The 26,770-nt window shown below is 43.4% G+C and overlaps 1 protein-coding gene across 1 annotated transcript in view; it reads right to left on the reverse strand.

Annotated features, from left to right (window-relative positions):
* The window catches only part of csmd3b (CUB and Sushi multiple domains 3b), a 1,150,768-nt gene that overhangs the window by 250,558 nt on the left and 873,440 nt on the right, over positions 1-26,770 (reverse strand). Inside the window, 3 exon segments of the mRNA XM_039737543.1 lie at positions 17,564-17,716; positions 17,719-17,778; positions 19,771-19,887. Of these exon segments, the coding sequence (XP_039593477.1) occupies positions 17,564-17,716; positions 17,719-17,778; positions 19,771-19,887 (330 nt within the window).

The following is a 26,770-nucleotide window of genomic DNA, read 5'->3' on the forward strand; positions in this document are numbered from 1 at the left end:
CTGGTACCCAGCAGGGTTGTGATGCCCAACTCCATCTCCCATGATGCCCTGTGGGAATCCGGGGCACTTCTATGCTGCAGGGAAGACTCCATCTAGCGTCCTGTCTGTCTGCCTGCCTGCTTTTCACAAGAGAACTACTTAACGGATTTAGATCTTTTTGTTTTTTCTCTATAGTTTGCTTGAACATTCCGGTTGATTTTGCGACTTCTCTCATTCCCTTAAGTATCATAGTTCACTTACGGCACCGACTTATATGCACAAATCTGAGAGAGAGAGAGAGAGAGAGAGAGAGACACTGTGGTCCAAGGAGAGTGGGGCGGGGCTCCTCACTCAGGCGCCAACCTCCGTTCGAGATCCTCTACCTCTCGCCACGTGTTGGAGCGCACCTGGCCTCCACTTAGCTAGCAATTCCTGTTTGTTCGGCAGACAAAGGAGTAACGTTTGATGCTTCTGAGAGACTGATCAGAGCTGTGTGTGTTTTAGAGGGTAGCTGCTGATTGGCAGAGATATCATGGTCACGTGTTTTCTCAATACAAATGACATTTTTTTTAATAGGTTTTTCAAGCTTGTCCTGTTTCACAACTACATGGGCGAAGCCGTAGGGGACAGCTAGTAAGAAATAAATACCCCGACGATGTGAATTAATATACTATTTATTTCTGTGATAAGGGCCACATTATACGGGTGACCTATCACTACTATTGTTTTTTGTTCACAGTTTCCCAATCACCATGCGATTCTCACTTAATGCCACCTGTCAAAGGGCAGCACAGAGTTTCTGATAGACAACAACGCCTCACCTTTTCTCCACCTGGTGACAAATCCCCAACCGCCATTGTTTCCCAAACTTTTTCTGGCCACTGCACCTCTACTCGCGTTACACAATAAGTGCTCTGTGTCACGCTGTGTGTGTTCTGTAGGCTGTGATCACCGTAATAATAAACCCTTCTGCTTAAATATTAATTGTGAAAATATCGACTGAAGAACGAGAGCTAACCAATAGGTGAGACACGTAAGGATGATTCCTGTCTGGTAAATACAGTATGTGGCGTTGACATGACTAACATAATGGAAACAACAGATTCAAAAGTACACAACATTAGGGGGTCACTGGGCCCGCAATAATAATTTCTAAAGTCGCTTCGTCTTCTCCACTTCAGCCCGGCCAGGCAGAGTGCAGTGCGTCTCTTTCTCTCTCTCAGCGAACACAAATTGCATTTCTAAAGTGTTCTTGTTTTCATGACAGCCTTGTAATGAAGGCAACTGTTCGGAGTTCTTGGCACACGGTGAACTTTAATTAAAATACACGAGACAGTAAGAATAAAGAGAAGTAAAAATATATTGAACAAATTGAGTTGTCAGATATACCCAACTTGCTACAGACTGTTTGTTATCGAGCTCGTGGAGTGAATTCATGGATCACAGCCCCGGAGACGGATGAATCTGCACGTCTGATTTCTGACCGCGTCGGCTCCTGCAAGAGTTAAAAAAAAGAAAGAAAAAACGATTTCCCCTGCGAGTGAAGCCCCTCGCTCTGTACGTGTGTCACTGGCGCTACTGTCGGGAGGGTCTGACGTGCGCCCACCAACGAGTGCGTCTCTCCTCAGACGCACAGCACATGCAGTGGATCCACAAGGTTTTCAGACCCTTCACGTTCCGCACTCTCTGTTGTGTTGCCGACTTCATTTTACATGGAAACATTTGACATTTTTGCCCATCAATCTAGTCAATAACCCATCGTGACAAAGTGAGGACATGTCTGAAGCCTGCAGATGATCCCGCAAACAGGAGGTGTAAGAGTGAGTTTGTTTCCCATTGAAATACCGTTTAAGAGGGGGTTTCAGAAGAGCAGCCGCGTCCGCTTGTGACAGTGCTCACAATATACATATATATATATATATGATGCCCAAGAGGAAGGTTGGAGGTTAGCGACAGTCGAGCCAAAGGTTAGGTGGTGCGGGGGTGATAAATTGATACAGGTGGACCCCATTCGGCAAACAGCCAGTCTCCAGAACTCAAACTCCCATGCAGCCCTGCAGATGTCCAAACTGGGACTCTGTGTGAGGGACACTGCCACCTAGCATAATGGGGGATGAACTGCTTGCTCCCTTTCATCCTCGCTTGCCAGTTCCAGTAGTCTTTGGGCATCCCAATCAGGACATGAATCATAAGTCCTTCTTTTACTCGGACAGGGAAAGAATTCACCTTGATGCTGTGCAGGATGCCCAGCCGCCCTGTGTGGCATCTACAATACATCTGGTGCCCCTCCTACAGTGATGCCTATTTACTTGTTCTATAGAACACCTTTCTGTTATTTTTATATTCTTATCAGTTATATAGTGCCTTTTCTATCGGCAATGTTTTTCTGATCTATTCACCTATCTTGATATTTATAGCACCTTTCTTATCTATTATATGGTGCTGCTCCTACACACCTACATGTTTATTATCTGTGATGCCAATCTGTTGTTTCTATATACCTATCAGTTACTTTATATAGCGCCTTTTCTACTGATCTCTGTCGTTTGTGATGACCTTTCTCTGTTTCTTGTGGTGCTTTTCTCATCAAGTTCTCTCTGTCTTTCTTTCTTTCTTTCTCTCTCTCATGCCTATTATTTCTAGTGTAAGCCATTTGCTAGTTATTTAAGTTCTATTAAATGTTTGCCTACATATTAGTCCCTAGTCTATAGGAGGTTCTCATAACCCCCACAAACTGAATTGATATATTCTCACCATTTCTTGACTCACTGACTACAGATTAGACTTAGTTAGTGACCTGTAAGGCATGGAGGGCACACGTGACTTAATGTGCCCAGTAGGGTGTAACGCAACTTGCTCTGTTGAGCTTGCAGTGCCCTACGTTTAGAGCGTACTGAAGGCAAAGTAAAGCATCGTTAAGTTTGACAAGAAGAGTTAAGTTTAGAGAAGAAACATTTTTTCATCCCATCAATCTAGTCAATAACCCATCATGGCAAAGTGAGGACATGTCTGAAGAAAAGTTTGGAAATTTGATTAAAAATCCAAAACTGATATTTTTGTTAATGGAGGCATTCAGATGCTTTGCTGTGGAACTCCAACTTGTACTCGGGTGCGTCCCGTTTTACTTGAATTCTCCTTGAGATGTTTCTAGAACTTGACCGGAGCCCAGCAGTGGCACATTGAATTCCCTGGATGTCATTTAGAAAGGCACACCTGGACCTGTGTGTAGAAATTCCCAGAATTCACACTGTATGTTAGGACATAAAACAAGCTATGAAGTCCACAGAGTGATGAAATTGTGGTTAGGGTTAGGGGTGTGTGAAAAGCATTTCTAAAGCTCAGAGTGTCTCCGGAAGCTCAGTGGCCTTAATAATTGTGACATGGACGAAGGTTGGAACCACCAGGACTATTCATAGAGTTGGCCATCCAGCTAAACCTGGCAAGAAGGGCCTTGACCAGGGAGGTGAACAAGAACCCAACAGTCATGCCAATAAGCTTCAGAATTCCTCTGGTGAGATGGGAGACCCTGTTGGAAGAGCAACCATCTCAGCAGTGCTCCATCAAACAGCCCTTTATGGTACAGTGTCTGGATAGAAGTGACTCTTGATTAAAAGGCACATGGCAGCATTTAAGGGCTCTGATAGCCTGAGGGACAAGATTCTCTGGCCTGATGAGAGAAATTGTGAACATTTTGGGCAGAACTCCAAGCACCATGTCTGGTGAAGTTGTGGCACTGCTCATTACCAGCCTAATACCACCCCTACAATGTTGTGGTAGCATCATGCTATGGGGACAGGGAAACTGGTCAGAACTGAGGGAAGGATGAATGCAGTCAAATCCAGAGAAGTCCTTGAGGAGAACCACACCACCTCAGACTGGGGCCACGAGCCGCCTTACAGCCCACAGCCACTCTCTTGGATTTGCATAAACACATTGGTACTGCAAGTGAACGCTGGTACTTAGTGTGATGATAGAAGTCACAAAATCAAATGGAAAGTTGAAGCAAATTCTAGAAAACAACCAGATCTAAATCCGTGAAGTAATTGTCTTGTGAAAAGCGGACAGACATGCAGACAGAACGTGCTTGGACCATGAAATTTTTAAAAATGCTTCTTAGCAAGTACCTATGGGCCAAGGGTAACCTACATTCCAAATTTCAAGTCCTCAGGGTTCAGGAGATTTTGTGATGAGTGAGTCGGTGGGATTTGGCTTTTTATATTTTAATAGATAGATAAAGCATTTGCCTGTTCTTGTGTGTGTATTTATTTATTCATCCACTGTCGATATAGCTGCACTTGAACTTACATTGCTGTCTTGAAGTGCCTGTTATTTCGTCATTTGGGGGAAAAGGACTATCTGTAAGGAGTATGGCTTGTTATAATCTTGAGAAGCCTTAGGTTAGCCAAGGCAATAGTCTTGGTAGTGGATTTGGGGTCTTCCATTACAAACCTAATCAAAAACTCATCATGACAAAGTGAGGACACGTCTGAAGAAAAGTTTGGAAATTTGATCAAAAATCCAAAACTCAAATCTCTCATTAACCTCATTCACCTCACATCAACCTCTCATTAATCTCAGGGGACTGGGCGGTCTCTTGGTCTGGAACCCCTACAGATTTTATTGTTTTCTCCAGCCTTTGGAGTTTTTTTTTGTTTTTTCTGTCCACCCTGGCCATCGGACCTTACTCTTATTCTATGTTAATTAATGTTGACTTATGTTTATCTTTTATTGTGTCTTCTATTTTTCTATTCATTTTGTAAAGCACTTTGAGCTACATTTTTTTGTATGAATATGTGCTATATAAATAAATGTTGATTGATTGATTGATTGATTGATTAACAGAGGCATTCAGATGCTTTGCTGTGGAACTCCAACTTGTACTCAGGTGCGTCCCGTTTTGCTCGAATTCTCCTTGAGATGTTTCTAGAACTTGATCGGAGTCCACCGGTGGCACATTAAATTCCCTGGCACGCCTGGACCTGTGTGTAGAAGTTCCCACAATTCACGTTGCAAGTTAAGACATAAAACAAGCCGTGAAGTCCACAGAACGATCAAATTGTGGTGAAGTAGAGGTTAGGGTTAGGGGGATTCAAAACATTTCTAAAGCTCAGAATCTCTCCAGAAGCCCAGAAGAAACATTTTTTCCCCATTTTTTTTAACGCCCTTTTTCTTTATTCTCGTGTGGACTGTCTGCCTTGACTTTTCACTAAACCTTTGAAAACAAATATTTGGACTGAGAGATTTCGTTTGGCATGTGCCTGACCCGCGCTTGATCCTGTCTTATTAGATTTTCATGATATAGCGCCTTTCCCATCTCTCTATGGGACATCTGCTGCCGCGGCCTGTCCGTGGGTCCTGCACAATTAACCCTTGCAGTACTTGGATGTTGAGAGAGAGACCCCGATTTGGATGATACGAGCGTGTTAACATGCCACTCCCCCTAAAAGTGCTACTTGTCAAGACATTTGAGTAAAATCCATAACAGGTTAGCATCAGTATTGGAAACCGCTTTCTAACAGAAGTCGGTGCTTGGAAGTTTTTTTCGTTCATTTTCCAAAAGCTGTGACAGATTTGAAAAGACCATTTATCTTAATCTATCGGCTATCATCTTGTGGCTAAAAGAAGTATCGATTATGATAATAAAAGACAGAACGGGAATAGTAAAAACAAACCCTGTAATCTGGTTTGATATTGGATGTTATATTTCATTTTACAGCATGCCGACAAGCCGCCTTGACCGGTAACGTCATTGCACTTCTTCTTCATGTATGTGGAAAGATGCTAATGATGTAGCCGCACTATAAAGGCTCAACCTTGACAGGCCGAAAGGCGTAATGTGCTGAAAAACCTGCTAAAATGACTGTCGAGTATCGGACGGGCGCATCATCAGCAAGCGGCAGATCAATATTTCAGTGACCCAAGAGCATTACAGAACAAGCAGCTTTACCGCCTGACAGACATCACCGCATTCAAGTACCACTGGCTATGTTTTGCAGAAACGGCTTTCACTGCTCTTGTCTGCTTGTCTGAAACCAACAGTGAAAATATAATCAATCAGCCTTTGGCAACAGCAAGTACAAAAAAATAAAAAAAATAAAGAAATAAAAAAATAAATAAAAAGGACTAACGTGGCAGCAAGAAATGTGGAGGTGTGAGAGAAAGAAGGGAGGACATTTATGAGGAGGCCAACACACAAGTGACAACAGAGAGAGTTGGGTTACATCAAGAACCACCAGCATGTCCGACTCTTTTTCCTCTAATTACGGGGATAGCAGACTGGGCCCCCGTGGTGCCTGTTATTTGTGGATGGCATTGTGCGATGCAACACCACTGAGGCTATTGTGCCACGTAAGCAGTCCATCGGATGTGTGCCGTTTGTCAAACACATTTAACGTTTGGACTGAGAACTGAGAGTGAGGAGGAGGCGATCGACAGCATCACCCTTCAAGAGTGGCCATCGGGGACCATTCCTGCCAGTGGCCACCAAATGCGAAAAGAGAAGGAGAGAATCTGCTGGGAGACGTCGGACACAAGTGCTGAGATCTCACGCTTGGTGGCAGCATCAAGCTATGGGGACAGGGTGATCGGTCAGAACTGAGGGAAGAACAAATGCGATCAAATCCAGAGGTGTCCTTGAGGAGAACCACACCACCTCTGACTGGCGCGACGGGTCACCTTTCAGCACGATGATGACCTGAAGTATACCGCCAAGACAATGCTGGGGTGGCTACGGGACAAGTCTCTGAGTCTCCTTGAATGTCCCCGACCTCAGCCCTATAGAACTGGTGTGGCACGACCCGAAGATGGCAGTTCACGGACACTTCTCACCCAATCTAATGGAGCTGGAGAGGATCTGCCAGGAAGAATGAGAGAAATCTAGGAGGGCAAAGCAGGCAGAGACTCGCCTCGCACTCAGACTCGAATTGTAGAAAGTACTGAATTAAGAACATGAACACCTCTAGGAATGGCAGATTTGCATTTCTGATTTGTAATAAGTGTGCAAACCTTTCTTAAACCTGTTTTTAGATGTTATTATAAACTATTGAGTGTAGATTGACTGGCAACTTTATCGATTTAAAATGAACTTTACAATGTAATAAAAGCGTGTGAAAAAGGAAGGGGTGTGGATATGCAATGAATCCCCTGTGCGCATATCTGTTTATTCTACGCTAGTGCCAGTCTGCTGTTTCCATATACCTCTCAGGTGTCTCTTGCGTTCTCCATCTACTGTGTCGCATCTGTATAATGTCTTACATATCTGGTCACCTCTTCTTGTCATCAGGGGCCATTCCAGCCAATGGCCAATAGGAGGTCAGACCACCAAATGTGAAAAGAGAAGGAGAGAACCCGCTGGGAGACGTCGGACACAAATGGCAAAGTAGAAGTAACCCCCTGAGGAAGACAGGGATTTAACCCGAGTGAAGAATCTCGCTCTCCCACTTGACGGTGCTTTCCAACTATCTGTTCCTCTTTTTTTGTTTTAATTCCGAGCCTCTAAAAAAGACTCCGTCTCTTCCCATGGAGTGTACTAACTCAGCATTCCCAGCACCCCACTAATAATTTCACATTTCATACTGCTCAGTGTCCTTTAACTTTAGTGATTCCCCGACCGGGAGGTACTTTCCCTTTTTGCTAAACTTCCACCTCTCCCTTCTAATTCCAAGTATACTGAGGACTCCGTCTCATTCCAAGAAGCGCACCCCAGTACGTCTCCTGGACGGTAAAGCAGTACTCACCGGTCACCAGTCTTGTTCCTGTCTGCAGTTCGCACCTTCAATCGGGTTCTCCTGACAGGAAGGGAACTGAGGATCACAGTTTCCCAGCCCGGGGACCAGCCAGTCCTAACTTTTTCTCACCGGTCATAACTACCTCGTTGGTCCTCTGTGGATCCCTTGCTCGGACTCGGACCTGTCCCTGTTCGGGCGCCAAATAAACTGTGGAAGTAACCCCCCACCGAGGAAGACAGGAATAGTTCAATCAATCAGTCTTTATTCAGTCACGGAGGAGTACGTGGAGCAAAGGTTCCCGGTTTCAATCGCCTTTTAATATTCCAAATGCTGGGGGTTGGTGGCAGAATTGGCACTGCGGCCACCATATAAAAACCTCACACTGGTTCCATTCCCTCTGAATTAGTGTAGCGCTGAGGTGTCACCTGTTGCATGGCTGCACTCGGGTCCTAACCCGGGGGTCCTGAGTTGGTTCGTCATGTGGTGGGCGTGGCAGTGCGCCGTATCAGCGGCTGATCCTAACACCACACCACCACCTCCTCCCCGTTACTTATGAAACAGCATCTAAGCATTTCATCAATTCGACCAACCGTTTCTTTTTTGTGTGCGTGTCAAGAGGGCCCCCCCGAGAAGGAAAAGTCATCTTTCCTGTGTCTAACAGACGCGTTCCTAAAGAAGGAAGTTATCCAAGTTCAGCTTCCTTCACCTTATCTTATGACAGACGCCTGCCTGTATGAATAACCTGCCGTTATAATAAAACACCCTTTAACACTTCACAGCTTGCAAGCGGTTACATTTTCTTTCACACCGAGATCTCACGCTTTTGAGGGTAAAAACAAAAAGGAGAAAAGAGGAGGACAAAATCAAACAGGTGAACGACTAACCCGCCGTCGTCAAGGATGAGCTAAGTGAGGCGCCCACCTGCACAACTTTAAAAGACCCTTTTTGCGCCAGTCGTTGAATGAAGGTGAAATGGAAATTCTTCTTGTAGCAGCGTCATCCCGCTCTCCCATTTGCCCATGGAGTTGCTGTTTAGCTCAAGGGGTCTTCAACCTTTTTTCCCACCCTGAGAGCTACTTTTACGAAATGAAAACGTCTGAGAGCTCCTCATGTTTTCTAACGTTTCTTCTCATAGCTTCTTTCAACCCAAACAAACTGAATGCGCTCGTTTTACCTGAACATTTACAAAAGATTGGTGTCCACAACTCACATTTTGCATTAAAACATCACAAAAGAATATTGAAGTTCACCTGCCAGTGCATTTTGTGTGTCTGTGTATCTCACACTACTGAAATCAAACATGAATGCTGTCAAAACCAAGCAATGCAATTCCAAATCCGCAGATCGGACTTATTCCTTTGTCATTTTGTCCCATGTCACTTTATTCACAGGTCCAGTCGCATGTGTGACGTGGTTTTCAGCTCGTCAGATGACTGGCACTGAGGTGTGTGGTGGAGTGGAGCCCCTCAGGTTCACTCAGATGGAGTCCTTTCAATGTTCGTCTGTCTGTCTTGTTCTGAACTTTGATTTCAGGACAGTCATGTTAGACTCACCGAGGTATGCAGACATTTTCAGAGCTGCTTGGTGAAGATTTTTAGAGTTATCGGACTCTACTAAGCTCCAGAAATGCTGTTGAGACTTTAACTGCACATTATTTTGAAGGTTTACTAATATTTAATACTAGCCAACCCGCGGCGTACCATACCCCGCATAATCAGGCCGGTTTTTTAATGATTTTTAAGCACAGGGAGAAAATTAACATTTGAAAAATCGGTAATGTAATAAATCAGCAAGAAAAGCAACATTGTAACAATGCACGGAACGAACCAACACACAATCGTCCGTGTGGCGCTCAGGGTGGAACGAGAGGAGAAGGAAGGCCACTCCGCTCCCTCCGTCATGCTAGTCTGCTGATTTCTCATCCAGCATGCACTGCCTGCTCATGTGCCCACCTCTAACTCGTCACTCGAGTCGTTGTCGTCTGTGCGCAGTCCAGATGCACCCGTGACTCACGTAGACTTTTCACTGCTCTGTGCGGTTTTGGCTGCCTTTCTATATATAATCCACCAATACACCCGACCACGGTAGTAGCGAGGTGTGTACAAAGTTCAGGAGCACCTAAGACGACGCATGTTTGTCGCGGAATGCGAATCGCTGTATGTAGCGTGTAAAACAGTTTGCTATGGTGCATGCGGTCGTGCGTTGTAACCGAAAACTCGGTTTTTAAAGACTGCTCACTTCATTGTGTATACGACTGTAGGTGAATGAAAAGATTGGTGGCCGTGGTTCTGCGAGTTGTCGTCGTATCCAATGGTCTTAGAGTTGGTGGGCGTGGCTCCTTCCTGCGTGCGCCATGGGCGTCTTACTTGTCGGCGGCTTAGTGAATCCACGCCCCTTCCGGCATGCTTTCCATGGGTGTCTTGCCTTAGTGAATTATATATATAGATAGATAAAAAATCCATCGTCTCTCTGTCTGTCTGCTTTTCACGAGAGAACTACTTCACGGATTTCGATCGGGTTGTTTTCTGTAATTTGCTTGAACATTCCGGTTGATTTTGCGACTTCTCTCATTTCGCTAAGTATCAGAGTTCGCTTATGGTACCGATTTATTTGTGCAAATCCGAGGGACATGCAACAAACCGAGAGGAGGGGACTTCTTCACTCACGCACCATCCTCAGGGCGTGTACCTTACCTCTGCTTAGCTAGCGAATGAGAGAACTACTTCACGGATTTTGACCGGTTTTTCTCTAGAATTTGCTTGAACATTCCGGTTAAATTTTGCGACTTCTCTCGTTTCGCTAAGTATGAGAGGTTGCTTGCCGTACTGATTTATTTGCGCTAATCCGTAATCCACGCAACAGGCCGAGGGGAGGGGGGGGGCCCTCTTTACTCACGTGTCAGCCTCGGGGTGTGTACCTTATCTCAGCTTAGCTAGCAAACGAGAGAACAATTGAATTCAACTTTGTTTGATATTTCAAATAAAGTGTGACTTAGGTCTTGAGGAGTTTGAGTCTGGATATTCTCTTAAGTGTCTGCCACGTTGAAAAGAGAGATTGCAATTCAGATTGTGGATCATGATACGATTTTTTGGAAAGATCGCTCACCCCTAATTTGACTAATCAAGTTTTCAAATTTATGTAGGATTCATTAACCGTTTGGCGAGCTACTTGGAAAGGGGTTTGCGAGTTACCTGTAGCTCGCGTGCAAAATGTTAGAGACCCCTCGTTAAGGGGATTCTGTTATCGCATCAAGACATCTGGACAATCCACCATTTTACCTTGGACATTTTGTTGTGTTTCTTATGTGAATGACCTTTGAATTGTGCGTTTCTTTGTACATTTGTACATATTTGTGTGTGTGTGTAACAATGATCGGGAATGGAAAGTGAAATGAAGTAATTACCCGCTGTGAGCTGAAGGTGAATTTGATGTAAACTGGTTGAAATTACGAGTGGAAATGTAGACTTTTTGAATGTATTTTGTTGGGTGTTGGGGGCGTGTTTATGATGATGAATGCAATCGTTTAAAAATGTGAAGTTTTCCGAGAAGACGTCACGGTTTACTTCACGAGGTAGACGCACATAAGAAACGAGAATTGTTATGTCAAATATTTCAACTATTAAAATGTGTGCTTCAGTTTAATATTCTCGAACAGAACAGCACAGAAATTTGTCTTTTCCCCGTGCTGACAGAGGTCCATACAGGGCTAGTAAAGGATTCAAAATCAAAAATAACCTCATATTCATAATCCGTGACCATGTAACAGTCTGAAATGATACCCCACATGGACATTTTGATAACATCTTGGGAGTGGCTCTTACGGGGCTAGGACCACCGTAAAGAATCAAAAATATGATCATATTCATGATAGCCAACCTCAACAGAGTTTAAAATGACACTCCAATGCCAATATTACTGAGTCCCATATCTTTGACCCCTCATACTCCATTAAGGGGTGAACCCCGGGGGTCACATCTCGCATTGAGGGGGTGAAATCCTGTTGATAGTTTACGTCCACCCAGTCCATCCATTTTCCTGCCTGTCCAACTGGGGCAAGACCCAAATCCCATCCCAACCAGGTTGTGCCACCATTCGTGTTGATCTTCTGCTATGGCATCCCAGCCAAGTAAGGAGTTGGCTCCCATCCCAATCAGGATGCCAGTCCATCCACTATGTTATTCACAACAGGAAAGAAGGCAAAACTGGTATGGGCATGAAATAAAAAGAGAGGAAAACAATTTGAGGAGAAGAATCATGATATTGAGGCACTAGGACAAAGAAACAGAGGACTACCAAAGAAAAAGTGGATGGACTGTAAGATGGGGGCACCTGGAGGAGAAAGAGGTGAGGCGAGGAAGTATATGCCAGATGAGAGTTGAGGAGGATTGTCCAATATAGAGACCCCACTTGAAAATGGGAATAGCTCTAGAAGAAGAAGACTAACCTGGTGGTGCACCATCTAGCAAAGCACTAACATGGGCAGTGCCAGGCCTAGGGAGTAACGACCTTAACAAGCCCCTCCATCCAGTATCAAACCTGCTAAATCCAGTTCCAGGGAGGTGGGCACATTATGAAATTTGATTCTGGACTTATAAAACACACCCGGGTCTCCTCTACCTGCTCTTACACAAACACCATAAAAGTGCAGCAGGGACTGAAATATTTGCTTTGTATTACTTTTGAAATTGGCAACAATGAATAATAAATCAAAGTTTTAGTGCCATGGGGAGAAGCAAATTTGGATGATATCTTCTAACCACTGTCTCTCTCCAATCTGTTTATTGTTATGCTAATATCCGTACCCAGAAAGCCACCACATCGGCAATTCCTTTCCCAAATTAAAGCAGAACAACCCTTAATTATATGTATGGGCACCATGCAGCTGGAACAGGCTGGTAATGACGCCGGCAGTTTTATGATAACGAGATCATCCCAAATCAGATTAAGCTACGCCAGTGGAAATGAGCTGACACCTTTGGCGCCGCTATGATGAGGACTAAGTGCAGAAATAAAAGGCACAGTTCTTCTTGTTTTAATAAATACAAGCGGCACACACACTACGGGTACTCTCGCTTAGCAAATGAACAGTAAACGTCAGGGGACGAGCAGCAAGCAACTTGTGATGCTGGCGAGACCAATGGAGCCCAACATGATGCCCATGAGGTGGGGCATTCAACTTGACCTCAGATGAATCCCCCGGCCATTGATTTGGTTTTGATTGATTCTGAAAGGCTTTCTGCATGCAAGACACCTCTGAAATATCACACAGAATTCAGCATGGAGGAGTCACTGTCTGGTACTGCTAGGCAGTTCTAGGAAATGCCTACTTGAGGGGTCAGTGCCAGCTACTAGAGCCAAGGGGGGCTTACTTTTGTCTTGGACAGAAATTGCACATCTGTTTATTACTCAATGAATAAATGTAAGTCAGTTTTTTTCACATCAACTTTTTCTACGCATATGGTTTAATTAAAGATGGAGTGCACTTACTTTTTCACACAACTTTCCACATGTATGTATGCTGCTCAAAAAAATGAAAGGAACCCTTTTTAAAAGAGAGTACAGCATCAAGTCAGTGAACCTTCTGGGCTATTGAGCTGGTCAGTGAAGTAGCAGAGGGGCTTGTCCATCAGTTTGGTGCACTAGGGGGGCAACAATGAGACGACCCCCCAAAACAGAAATGAATCGTTTAACAGCTGGAGAGAGGCCAATGACATTTTTCCCTCCTCATCTGTTTTGTCACTCGTTTAGCATTTGGCTACGGTCACTGTCACTACTGGACCCTACAGAGGTGGCACAGGTAGTCCAGCTTCTCCAGGATGGCACAACAACACATGCCATTGCCAGAAGGTTTGCTGTGTCTCCCAGCAGAGTCTCAAGGGCATGGAGAAGATTCCAGGAAAAAGGCCGGCAGATACTGTAGGAGAGCTGGACAGGACCCTCGAAGGTCCTTAACCCATCAGCAGGACAGACCGGATCTGCTCCTTTGGGCAAAGGGGAACAGGATGAGCACTGCCAGAGCCTACAAAATGACCTCCTGCAGGCAGGTAGAACACTGGTGTGAATGTCTCTGACCAAACAATCAGAAACAGACTTGGGTGGCCTGAGAGCCCAACATCTTCTAGTGGGCACCGTGGAACTCGATTGGCATTTGCTATAGAATACCAGAATTGGCGCCCTGAGCTTTTCACAGATGACAGCAGGTTCACCCTGAGCACATGTGACAGACGTGAAAGGGTCTGTAGAAGCCATGGAGAACGTTATGCTGCCTGTAACATCATTCAGCATGACTGGTTTGGTGGTGGGTCAGTGATGGTATATCTGGGGAGGCATATCCATGGAGGGACAGAGACACAGACCTCTACAGGCTAGACAACGGCACCTTGACTGCCATTAGGTACTGGGATCAAATCTTTGGACCCATTGTCTGACCCTATGCTGGTGCAGTGGCTCCTGGGTTCCTCCTGGTGCAAAACAATGCCCGGCCTCGTGAGGCGAGAGGATGACGGAATTGATCCCATTGACTGGCGCCCATGCTCTCTCACCTGACATCAACTCAACAGGACACCTCCGAGTGGAACATTATGTTTCGGTCCATCCGGTGCCTCAGACTGTCTAGGAGCTCAGTGATGCCCTGGTCCATTTCTGGGAGGAGATCCCCCAGGACACCATCCATTGTCTCATTAGGACATCGTCAGGCATGCACATTTACAAACTACTGAGCGTGATTTGGAGTTGCTGCAATGAAATGTGGGCAAGATGGACTCGCCTGCCTGCAGCAGCGTCATTTTTTCCCTTTGTCTTTGAATTCAGCCCTCTGTAGGTTGATCGTTTTCATTTCCATCAGACGATATCCCATCCTTTCGTTCCTAACACTTTACCATACCAGTCCATATCAGGAGAGAGAGCCAGCAGGATTGTTTCCCCCATTGAGATCTGATGGGTTTTCAAAGTGTTCCTTTAATGTTTTTGAGCAGTTTGCTATTGTTATGAACGTGTTAAGGTTCTTGGGTTTAGCTATGTGCCCTGTTCCCTTAACATAGAGTAGAAAGGGGCGGGGCCACCATGATGATCAGCTGAAGGACCGCCCACTGCCTATTTATTCCAGGCGGCGAGTCAGGCCCATCAGATCGACACTGGGAGTTATGGAGTTTAAAGAGTATTATTTTTTTTTTTTTAAGATATGTTTACTTTGCTTTTGTGAATTAAGGATTGCATTACTGACTGAATTTGTTTGCTATGAGGTGCCTTTTTAGGTAAACCATTTTGGATGTGCTTTGCTTCGGTTTCCGACTCTTACCGGTTTTCTTTTCTTGATTTCCTAGTGGCGCCCTTCGATGGAGTTGCACCTTGTCCAACGACTGCTCCCACCTTACACCCTATGGATGAGTGTGTAACGACTAGGAGATCTAAAAAACTTGCCCACCAGAGGGGGAAATCCTATCACCAAACCCCGGCTAGCTACAAAAAGGGCCATACAAAATCTATATAAAATGAAAGATTTATTATCACAAAAATGTTCTGTAAGTACACAAAGCTCTGTGGAGTGCAGAAGGCAAAAAAGGAGTGTCCAGCACGAGCAAACCAAGACGAACAAGTCCCAAGGAACGGCAAAGACAAAAAACAGAGCAAAATGGCCAAACATATCCAGTAATGTCAAAAAGCACAAGCCTAGCAAAACTCAAGGAAAGTCACTGACTCAATGAGAAGGAAGGGTGAGACCCCCTAACTGTATTTAGGGTGAAGGGAAGTTCCTGCTAGTGATTGGCAGCTGGGGACCACCGATAACACACACCAAATATAACAAACCCTGCATATACACAAAGAAACCAATCTATACCCCCAAATGAATAAAATGCACAAGCCATCTCAAACCTTATTCACACTATCATTAACAACAGACTGAGATATGAACAAAGACGACATTAAGCAAAGATTTGAACCCCAGACAGGATAGGCAGCCAGTCTGAAATACAACAGGATGGTTTTTCTAATGGATATATAAATATAGATTTTTTTATATTAAACAACTTGGTTTTGTTTTTGTCTAAGAGACCAGAGGTTTGTGGTTATCCTCTCCTCTGAATGGATTTTTTTAATAGATATTGAGATTTCCAAACTTTAAAAGCCCCCCGTTTTGAGTCTGCCCCTTTGATTTATTTTTGGAGTTCATGGGGATGTCACACTACATGAAGGTTACAACTGGAAATCATTGGAAAATTCATGCAATGGGATGGCATCTTGCGAGTCAACACTAAAGTGGCAATCTCACTACTTTAAATGAGCAAATGGCTGGAAACACATTCATCTATACCAACTATCAGAACCGTTTAATAGCTTAAAAGTTTTTACTTGATAAATCATAAACCTTATTTTTAATTGGATTTTTTATTCCTTCTGCTGTGTCAGCAGCAACCATTTCCAGCGTTACATGAAATTGGGCTTTTAAAGTTTGGCCAACAGCCTGAATGTAGGTGTTGAGATCACTTTATATCTAATAAAGGAGATTAATGTGAATTTTAGCTCTCAGGGCTAATGAAAATGTTCAACAAAAGGTGTTTTTATTTTAAAAAACGTCAGCAAACTGCAGTTAGAGTAATACTGTAGGAAATGACAGTGGCTTGGACCCATTCAAAATACCATCATTCATTCTCTTTACGTATAAAATGACAAGGGCTGTCTGTCTGTTCCGTAAAAAACCCCGGGCTGTGTACCTCCATCTAGGTCTCGATCGAGAGCTCATGCTGTGCCACACGTAACACAACCCATGCATTGGATGTGTAGGTCACCTCAGCCATGAGGCTGGGCTTCGGGTCATTGTCACAGGAAGAGGTGGCACGGCCACATGTCCAGCGAACACACGTCATGCCTGATGGGAAAAGATGTGGCGTGTGTGTGTATGGCAAGGCTGACAGGAAATCAAACACGGCAACACCTGCTGAGAGTGAAGTGCATTGCACAGGCCAATGGATTGCATTGGGTAAGCAAGTCACACAGGCAACACAATCCTCCAAACAGATAGAAATGAAAGGCACTATATCATAGATAGATAGATATTCATTTTAGTATAGTCAGCAGGATCAGATAGATAGATAGATAGATAGATAGATAGATAGATAGATAGATAGATAGATAGATAGATAGATAGATAGATAGATAGATGTGAAAGGCACTATATAATAGATAGATAGATAGATAGATAGATAGATAGATAGATAGATAGATAGATAGATAGATAGATAGATAGATAGATAGATAGATAGATAGATAGATAGATAGATATTCATTTTAGTATAGTCGACAGGATCAGATAGATAAGAATATACTAACTGAAGTAAATTAACTTTCAGAATGGAATGTGGACCACTTTAGGCTTTTAATGAAATAGTCATAATCTTAACAACATTTCCAAAGTGAAGGCCAAGTCAATGTAATGATGTCTGTGCCGGTATTATGAATGATTCATTTGAGGTGGGCACAATCACACGGACACACACGGTTTTATTGGTGACATTTGAGTGCACACATCTTCTAAAGCTTGAGTCATTAAGGTCATCAAGTTACAAATACTCTGATTTTCTAATTCTGAAGAGGTAAAAGATTTATATCTTGTATTTCAGACGCCCAGAGAGAACTTTTCAATATACCCACTCTCTCTCTCTCTCTCTCTCTCTCTCTCTCTATATATATATATATATATAGATAGATATATAAGTTATTTTTTTTTTGGTTATTTAACTTTAAGATAATTAAATGTGGGGTTGCTTTACATTTTCCTGTGCCCACCCCTGCAGGTTACGTCGTGCACCAAACATGTCCGCCAAGCGCAGTACACAGAAGGGCGTATTTTGTTTACTCACCGGAGAAGGTGATGTTAAATCCTTCATATGATATTGAGAAATCTGAAATAAAGCGGAGCTGAGCCTTGAAATTTCCGTAGAGACCGGCATTGATTGCAGCGGGGAGTTCGGAGCCGGTGAGCCGTGCCAGTGGCTGGGTAAAGCTGCCGTTTTGGTGATTAGTAAGTAATCATGATGATCCTCCAAATGAAAGGTGTGGAAGGTGAATTGCACGCCTATTAAGAAAACCAAAATTAGGTGTGTGCACCACAATAATGACATGCAGTACATGCAGACTGGGCAGTTGATAGTCATAGAAATCAGTAATAATACATTTTAATTGAAGAGAGTGTTTCCAAAAGGCTAATCTCTTTATCCATTGATATTAATGTACAGTATACATGAAGATTGCTTAATTCTTATTTTTCCTTTTTGTTCCACTTGTGTAAAACTGCGTCTTCGTGGGGGGGTTTGAGCCGCACGTGACTTGTAGCTCCTCGTCTCCATTAGCGCTCTTCTCTATTAACTTGGCAGTCACATAACTAGTGGCAGTCTAGCAAGTACAATATTTCAATTCAATTTCTGCCGTGCTACTCAGCCTTAAAGCCAATATAATTATGATCAGAGGCGCATAATAAATCATACTGGGTTTTCCATAAGCGCCCGCTTTCCAGTGACTGTTTAAACTCGCACACAGCTGTGTGCTCTTTTTCTCTTCACAAACTGAACCAACGTTAACCACTTTAGCGCCGTTGGCCTTTCAGAACACATTTAAAATTCAATGACTTCTTATTGGTTGTTCATAGTTTTCAGTAGTGAAGAGTAAAAACTTCTGAGGCACTGGCATCCCACCCAGGGTGGGTTCCTGCTGCACGTCTGATTGACAAACTGCTTAGTCCCGCAGGCTAATTCATCTGGCGAGTTCATTTTTATTTGTTATTATTGGTCTGTTCGCATCACCATATTTCACAAATCTTAGTCATAATTCACTCCATGACTGCGGGTTTTCCTGATGAATGTTCTTTCTCCTGTGTCTTCACTATTTAATAAGACAGCTGATTTATTGAACTCTTCTATGAGTACAGCATGGTGGCCCACTGTGTTTCCTGTCGTTCATCCATACCAGTTTCGGGATCCACTTTTCCTGGCCTCAGACTGGACAGACGGTTCACCTTCCAACTGCACAAAGCAAAGACAACACAGGAGTGACTTAGGGACAACTCTGGGAATGTCCAGACCTGGTCTTGAACCCAATTGAACATCTATGGAGAGACCTGAAAACAGCTGCCCCCTGAAGGTCTCCATCCAACCACACATACGAGGACCTGGAAATGAAGATCAGCAGGATAGGGAAGTGTAAATCGAGAAGTGGTGCCAGTTGTAATTGGAGCATCAGTTACATTAAAGAAAGGGTTTGAGCAGAACCTAAAGAAGCTCCAGGGTCTTCAATCAGCTAATAGAGTGCAGAAGATTGAACTTATGGGCACAGCCCAAATCCTTCATAAGGTCAGGTCACTGACTGGTACAGCACGTTGTTGCATACACAACACAACCAAACAGCTTGAGATGCTGGTTGGCAGCCCCCCTAGGCAGACACGTGGTCCAGTACCACCCTTCCGAAAGTGAGCTTCTATCTGCTGCAGCGAGGAATTATGTGGGCATCCCCTTGGTCTGGTCCAGCCACTCGGGTCCTCAGCAATGAGTTGGATCACGCTCGGGTAATCGCGCCACATGGCCGGAGTGCCGTAACTGATGCTCCGTCACAATGCAGGTCACGTGCCTCATTCAGGACCCCATGAGCAACACAAAGACAAACCGGTGGCACACAAGGACTATCTGAAGAGACACACATGAAGGAGTCCAGTCTTCATCTCAGGTCACTGGAAGAGCGTCCATGTCTCACAACAAGACAGGAAACACCAGGACTCTAAAGACTTGGACCTTCATCCTTTGGCAGAGACATGGGGGGTGCCACACATCCCCTTCCAGCGACCTGATGACCCCCCCATTCTCTCCCAATCCATCTACTGAGTTAATAAGGGGCTTGGGTAAATTGTTATGGTTTCTGGTAGAGAGCTGGACTTACCAGGAGACCACCCAATGCAAGACGAAACAAAAGTTAAACATAATAATAATAATAATAATAATAATAATAATAATAATAATAAGAATAAGAATAATAATAATATGAAGATAAGGAAAGTGAAAAAGTAGAGAAGAATCAATACCTTTTCCATGACTAACTTCTACTGTCCAAGTACAGTTTAGTGAATTCGGATAAAATTCTGGGTATCCAGGTGACAATATTGTACCTCCGGGCCCACGAACGTCACCACCACATAACGCTGTGAAGAAAGAAAAATGAAATGAATACAAAAGAAATATTTCAAAATTCTAATAACTTTTTAAAATTCATTTAAAAGTATGTAAAGTGATTTAAAAGTAGCCCTTAGTAGGATGCCATTCCCAAAGCACACGTTGTCCATGTCTTTTACAGGCTCGTGTGGTCTGCTCATTGCATTCAGATGCCTTCCCTTTCTGCACACTTTACTGTCTTTCAGATTTCGTTTGAAATTAATAAATTTGCCATTTACGCTCAGCAATCTACACTCAATAACCCCTAATGACAAAGTGAAGACAGGTGTTGGTAAAGGTTTGACAAAATGTTTAAAAGTCCCAAAGTGAAATCGCTTATTCCCAGAAGTACTCGGCCCCTTTGCTGTGGCACTCCACGTTCTGCTCTGGTCCACCCTGTTTGCTTGAACTCTCCTTGAGATGCGTCCAGACCTTGATTGGAGCCCACCTTCAATGAATTGCACATCACCCTGTGTATAGAAAGGTCCCACGATTCATACTGCCGGTCAGGACAAACAGCAAGCCATGAAGTCCAAGGAACACTCTGTAGACCTCAATGGTGAGGCCCAGATCAGGGCAAGAGGATCAAACCATTTCTGAAGTCATGAGTGTTTCCAGGAGCACAGTGGGCTCAGGAATTATGAAATGGAAGAATTTTTGGAATGTGGATGCCCAGAGAGACAGGATCTCGTTTTTACATCTCATCTTAAGGACACATGTGCATCAGAGGTAAGGAGTACCCTACCGGAACACAAGGTATTGTTTTATTGTTCCACCCACAGATATGAGAAGACACTCGATGAGGGCTACAGACTCCTCCCTTACTGGTCAGAGGAATAAAAGACCGTGATGCTCCCGGAAGGTGGTGTCTCATCTGGGAAAGAGCAGACCTCTGGATGGTGTTCCAACCTAAACATTGACCTCTCCTTTGACCTACCATAATCTTTGTTTTGGAGGCCCTACAACCTAATAATAGTTTTGCCCCTATTTGCCTCACCATGCACTTTATTATTTTTGCTTTGCCAGCATCATTATTAGAAGGGGCAATCTGGTTGGCACCCAACATATATATTTTTTTTTATTTTGGACTTGTGTGTTTCCTCGCTCAACCACAACATTGAAAAATGATTAGAAGGCCCAAGTATCAAAGCAAAAAAAGCAAGAGAGGTTCGTACAACTACTAAGCCAAAATGCCTGCAACTAGACAACTCCTCATTATCCTAAATTCTCTGTCAGAACAACAGCAGCCATAATGCAGAAGAGGAACTAAGCACTTCCAAAATATTTAATGAAAAGGTGGGTTTTCCAAAGACATTAAACGAGAGTTGATTGGGTGCAGTTCAACGATCATCACTTGTGCAATACTCTTCCAAGGGTGAAGCTTGAATGAGGCAGCTTCATGACATGGGACTGCTTTTGATTGACAGGATTGAGGGAAAGCAGAACTTAGCAAAGTACAGAAATACCCTTAATAATAATAAAAATCAAAATAAAAACCTGCTCCAGAGTACTCGGGATTGTGAAATGGAGACATTTTTGAGAAAAATCTGAGGGAGAAGAATCAGAAGGTACGTACAGGATATTTATATACAGGCTATAACAGGCTGACAGTGAAAGGTGAAATTTGAGGTGATGATCATCAATCCATCATGAGATGACAGAGAGACCTCTAGAGGTCTGTGCAGAAACCTGTGGGTTGTAAGAGGAAAACGCGAGGAAGATCTGCCCATCATCAGCAGAGAGGTGGTAGGTAGCGGAAGGGAGATCATTGCATAGCTAATGGTACTGCTATGTCTGTAGACAGGCAGAGACACAATGGAGACTTCCTGAAGGGACATAAGGAGAGACCAAGGATTGGAGATGTTGAGGAGCAGATCTGTTGGTCAAGACAAGAGTTTGGAAACCAAACCTTTATAGCAACTGGACGTCAGTAGAGAAAATGAAGCAGAGGAGTAATAGGACTGGGATAAGGAGCAGAGAACACCATTCTGGAGGGGCTGGGGAGGTCCGATAGCAGTTAAAGGAAGCCCCACCAAGACAGACCTGTAACAGTTGCCAGCTGAGAGAGAACCTGTGCCTGGACAAAGAAGTGCGTGACATAATTAGTGAGGAAGAGTTGAACCCTCGGAACATGGTGAAGAAAGAAACAAAAGGATTGGGTCGTTGAAGAAATATATTCAATGAATAGAGGTGAGTTGTCCAGAGCCACACCAAAATGACCGAGACTGATGGTGAAATGAAGACATCTTAGAGATCAGTCTGAGGGAGAACAATCAGAAGGAACGTACAGGATATTCATTTACAGGATTTACAGACATTGAAAGGTGATGGTTAAGGTGATGATCATTCATCCATTATGAGATGACCGAGATACCGCAGAAGATCTGTGGTTGTAAGAGGAAAACCTGAGGAAGATCTGTGCATTATCAGCATAGAGGTGGCAGAAGAAGCCATGAGAAGTAACAGCATTGCTTAAGGAAACAGAAGTAGAGAGAAAAGAGAAGTGGACCCAACACTGGATGGTCCTTGAGACACACCTGTGGAGAGCATCTGTGGGGGAGCAGTGGTGAATTTAGGTATTGGAAAAGCCAAAAAAAAAATCAGAATGGTGGATACAGCCTGAGCTGGTCATCCCATTAGTGTTAGGGTTTAGGGTTAGGGATGCCGTTTATGAAAGTCAGAGGATGCACATTCCACTATGGGTCCCTGTTATGTACACAGAGGGGCATCAGATATGTAACTGAAGGGATGTGCGCTCCGGACACTGAAGGGGACAAGGTCATTGAAGTCTAATACTGACTTCCCGCTATGGACACCGAGGGGCACATAGGACTGCAAATGGTCTTCCACTGGCACCTGTGGAGGAGACCAGGAGACACAAACATGTAGAACTTGAAGGAGGCCAAAGCAGAACCACTGATTCCAAGTTTATCGAGGAAAGAGACAAGCTAGGAGTGGTTAACAGTAAGCCATGAAAGTTCAAGAAGGAGAAGAGAAGAGAGAAGCGGCTCGTGCTGATTTAAGAGCATCCATGCGGTGCAGCAGAGTGAACCCTGGAGAATGCAGACTGGTAGATTATGGTCAGTGAGATGAGAGGACTGTGGACTGTGCATTTTAGCATCAACATTTTACACATAAAAACATGAAAATACATAAATAGAAGGCTAATAACAAAAAAATAATAATAATTACAAAAAGATGTAAGAAGGAACATAGAGAGCAGGCAGACAAACCAGAGACCTGGGATTTCATAATTTTGAACTTTGTGTGCTGCTCTTCAGTCCTGCATATCACTCCTTTATAATAAAATCTTTACTTCTTATACTTTATCAGTTTTGCGGGTTGTGTCTCAACTAAAGGCTGCCCCCTTTCTTCCACAGTATATATTTTTTAAAAAGGAACATTCCTAAAAATGAAGGAGGAAAGATGGCTCGACTTTACAGAATTATGATTTGGAGAGCAATGTGTGCGTTTTCTGTTCCAGATGTATTTATCTTCTCATTTCAAGACAGGCCTTTATACAGGTGCACTGAAGCATCAATATCACTACGGTTGGTGGTCCATGGATTTCTGCTTAGGCTAATCGGATCAGTGTCTGCAATTTTGGCTAATGACTCTCACATCATCAATTCATAGACCTAAAACGCTGCAAGTGATTTTTAAATATCTTGTGTGGTAAGAAGTTTCCATCATCCGGAGTAGCAATCATTGTAAATTATCTAGACGCAGTATTTTTTTATTTTTTTTTTTTCCCACAGACAGCCTAATGGTTCATAGCAGGAAATGAATTCTCTGGGCTTATTTAACTCAAAAATCAATATCTAAACAAGGAGTTACGAAAAAATCTAAACAGTCCATCAAAAGTGGCACTTCTCTCTGCATTTACTTTTCACGCACAATTTCTTCATGGTGAATTATTTTGAGTAATTTCCAAAAAACTCACTTTCACCCAACAAAGGAATGCAATTAAGCTCTGAAAGCTCCACTTATTATTGGACTTTATTCGTAAGAAATGGAAAAAAAAGGAAAAACAATCAAAAAAAAAGGGGGGCAACAGTCAATGTGTGACCCCACCCCTGATGTGGCACCTGTGCTGTACTTGTCGTTGATTCTAAACCATTAGGTGCCACCGATGTCCCTCACTTATCTTTATCAATGTTAGCTTGCTGGGTGACATAACAGAACATCTCATACATGACATAATATGACATAAGTCAGATCTGGGTCTTGGCATGGAGCCTAATCTCACAGCCTAAAGTGCACGGCAGGAACCCACCCTGAGCAAAGGGGCTCATCCATCACAGGGCCAGCTTACACACACAGCGACACTAACGTACGGCTGACTTTGAAATCTCGGTTCTCATATCATGCATATTATTATAGACGTAGGTAGAAAACCAAAGTACCCAGAGGGAAGGCCAAACAGACCTAAGAAGGATGAGCAGATCCCACATGAACAATGACAAGGTGTGGGATTTGGACCAGTAAGCTGTATCTCACCACTATGTCACCTTCAATTCATTAAACTTAGTATATCATTTACAAAGTACTATCTATGAAATTGTATGATCCTGACGACTATACTAAAATTAATTTCCATCAATCTATGTAATGGTGTGATCCTGCCGATTATACTAAAATGATCTCTCTCTATCTATCTAATCCTGCCAACTACGCTAAAATGTCTATTTATCTATCTATGGAACTTTGTGATCCTCCCAACTATACTAAAATGAATATCTATTTTTAAATTAAATATTACACTCTGTGAATATTATCAAATTTGTTACAAAATACTATCATGAAAGTGATGATCAGAAGCATACAAAAAGCCTTCATTTTTATTTGCACCGAGGTGACTAATGATCATTTCATTGACTGTTCATTCATTGATTCTTGACTCACTGTAGAATTTATCTTTCCATGCCTAACAGATTTGTTTCACTATGACAGAAATGACCAGACACATTGGACATAAGGTAGGAAACTGTTCTTAGATGGAGTGCCAGTCTACCTGTGCCCTCTCATGCCCACATCCACACTGGGGCCATTTTAGAACTGCTGATTATCCTGACCTGCATGACTTTGGGATGATGGAGAAAAACCAGAGTTCTGGGAGGAAATCCCAGATGCCTACAGGAAGAACATTTAGATTCAACAGTGGGTTTCAAACCCAGGACACTGGGGCTGTGGCACTGTCCTCTGTATGTTTCCACTTTCAAGCACTTTTACGTTGGTTTGCAGATTTAGCTCTCTCAGTTTCAAAAGGAAAGGGAGAAGCTGCAGTCTGAATGTCATACGGATTGATCTTCCGGCTCTATCAGTGACTACTGCTGGCACATTTTACCACATGGATGGCCATATTGTCAGTTGTTGTAAACCTTTTATCTCAGACAGCTTAAAAGCCCTGCTTTAGTCATCCTGATCCAGTGTATGGCCATGGATTTTTGTCAGTGATGGATTTTGGAGAGCGTAATTCTCTTTGCTCATTACTTAAATGCAAGTTAAGCATTTCACTTCCATCAATATATTGCTATAATTTGGACTCGCTGCTTTTTTATGGAATGCCATTGGTCATAAGAAAGCCACCTCAAGCACTACAGGAACTCGGCAGAACTAGGAGTCGAAAACTCTTCCAAGGTGTTGCACCGTGTGAACAGGAAATCCATACCAGGAAGTGCGGTCAAAATTTCAATGGACAGGAAGAAGGTTGAAAGACGTTTCAGTAAAGTATTAGACTGATCTGTTACACCCAGGACCTGCCCCACAGTTCAAGAGTGTTACACAATACCATCAACCATCCATCCATCTTCCTAACGAACTTGTCCATGGTGGGGTCGTGGGGGCAACTGAAGCCTATCAGGCAATCACAGGGAGTGACACCACCTGGACCGGTGCCAGTCCATCTCACCCTTTGGCTTCATTCTTGTTAAGCTTTTCAGATCCACCGCCTTGTGTCGTCTAACTGCTCCGAGGAGGATGAGTTCATTCCAGTATGTAGGACCTCAAGGTTGGCGCTGGCCTAGAATGAAGTATCAGGAGTATCTCCATATAATCTAATTCAGGATGACCTAACATCACACTTATATTCCATTAACATGCCATCAGCTTCATGTTCTCCTAAATATTCATACCCTACAAAGCCATCGTCTAACAAAGGTTTGTCAGCCTAACTCTGATCACTGAGTAAGCGTGACGTGTGCTCTAATGGCGTCTTTGTTAAGTAAATTTCCTCTGCTTATGTATTGCTGGAGTCTGAAGGACATTTTATTGAAGAAGTGCTGAAGCAGAACCAGGCTCAGGATTTTTCTTGATCACTATCTACTGTGTAATGAAGATGAAGATGTTACCGCCATTGAATTATGAGAGCGCGGTGCTTCCTCTCCCTCCAGCCCCTCGCTTATGGAGTGCTATCTACTCACAACGTTCAGCATTTGCTTTTACTTTTTGAAATTGGCATCGTCCAAGGACTAAACATTCAGTTCTGACTTAGGAGTTGGGCCGTCAGTGGCAGGTTTCTTCTCAACTACAACATTTATTATTTGGCCCTCGTTTTGCGCCCCTTATGTCACTGGTTTTTGCTTCCTTTTCTCCCCTTTGACGGTTCTCCGTCGAGTCCAGTCTAGCTCTGCCATAGAGCCTGACACACACATATATATATATATATATATATTTTTTTTTTTTTTTTTTCCAGTTAGCATAACAAAGTCTATCTCAAACAAATTAATTTTTGTTCTTTCAGACATGATTCAGATTTTTAAAAAGTCAAGGCATGATTGTATTTTGCTCAGAAATGCTGTTTGCAGAGCCCTATTTTTAATAATCAGGGTGTACCCCAGTTCACATCCATACTGGTCTGATTTGGATATTCAT

This window comes from Polypterus senegalus, chromosome 15 (genome assembly GCF_016835505.1).
Source record: "Polypterus senegalus isolate Bchr_013 chromosome 15, ASM1683550v1, whole genome shotgun sequence".
Classification (NCBI taxonomy): domain Eukaryota; kingdom Metazoa; phylum Chordata; class Cladistia; order Polypteriformes; family Polypteridae; genus Polypterus; species Polypterus senegalus.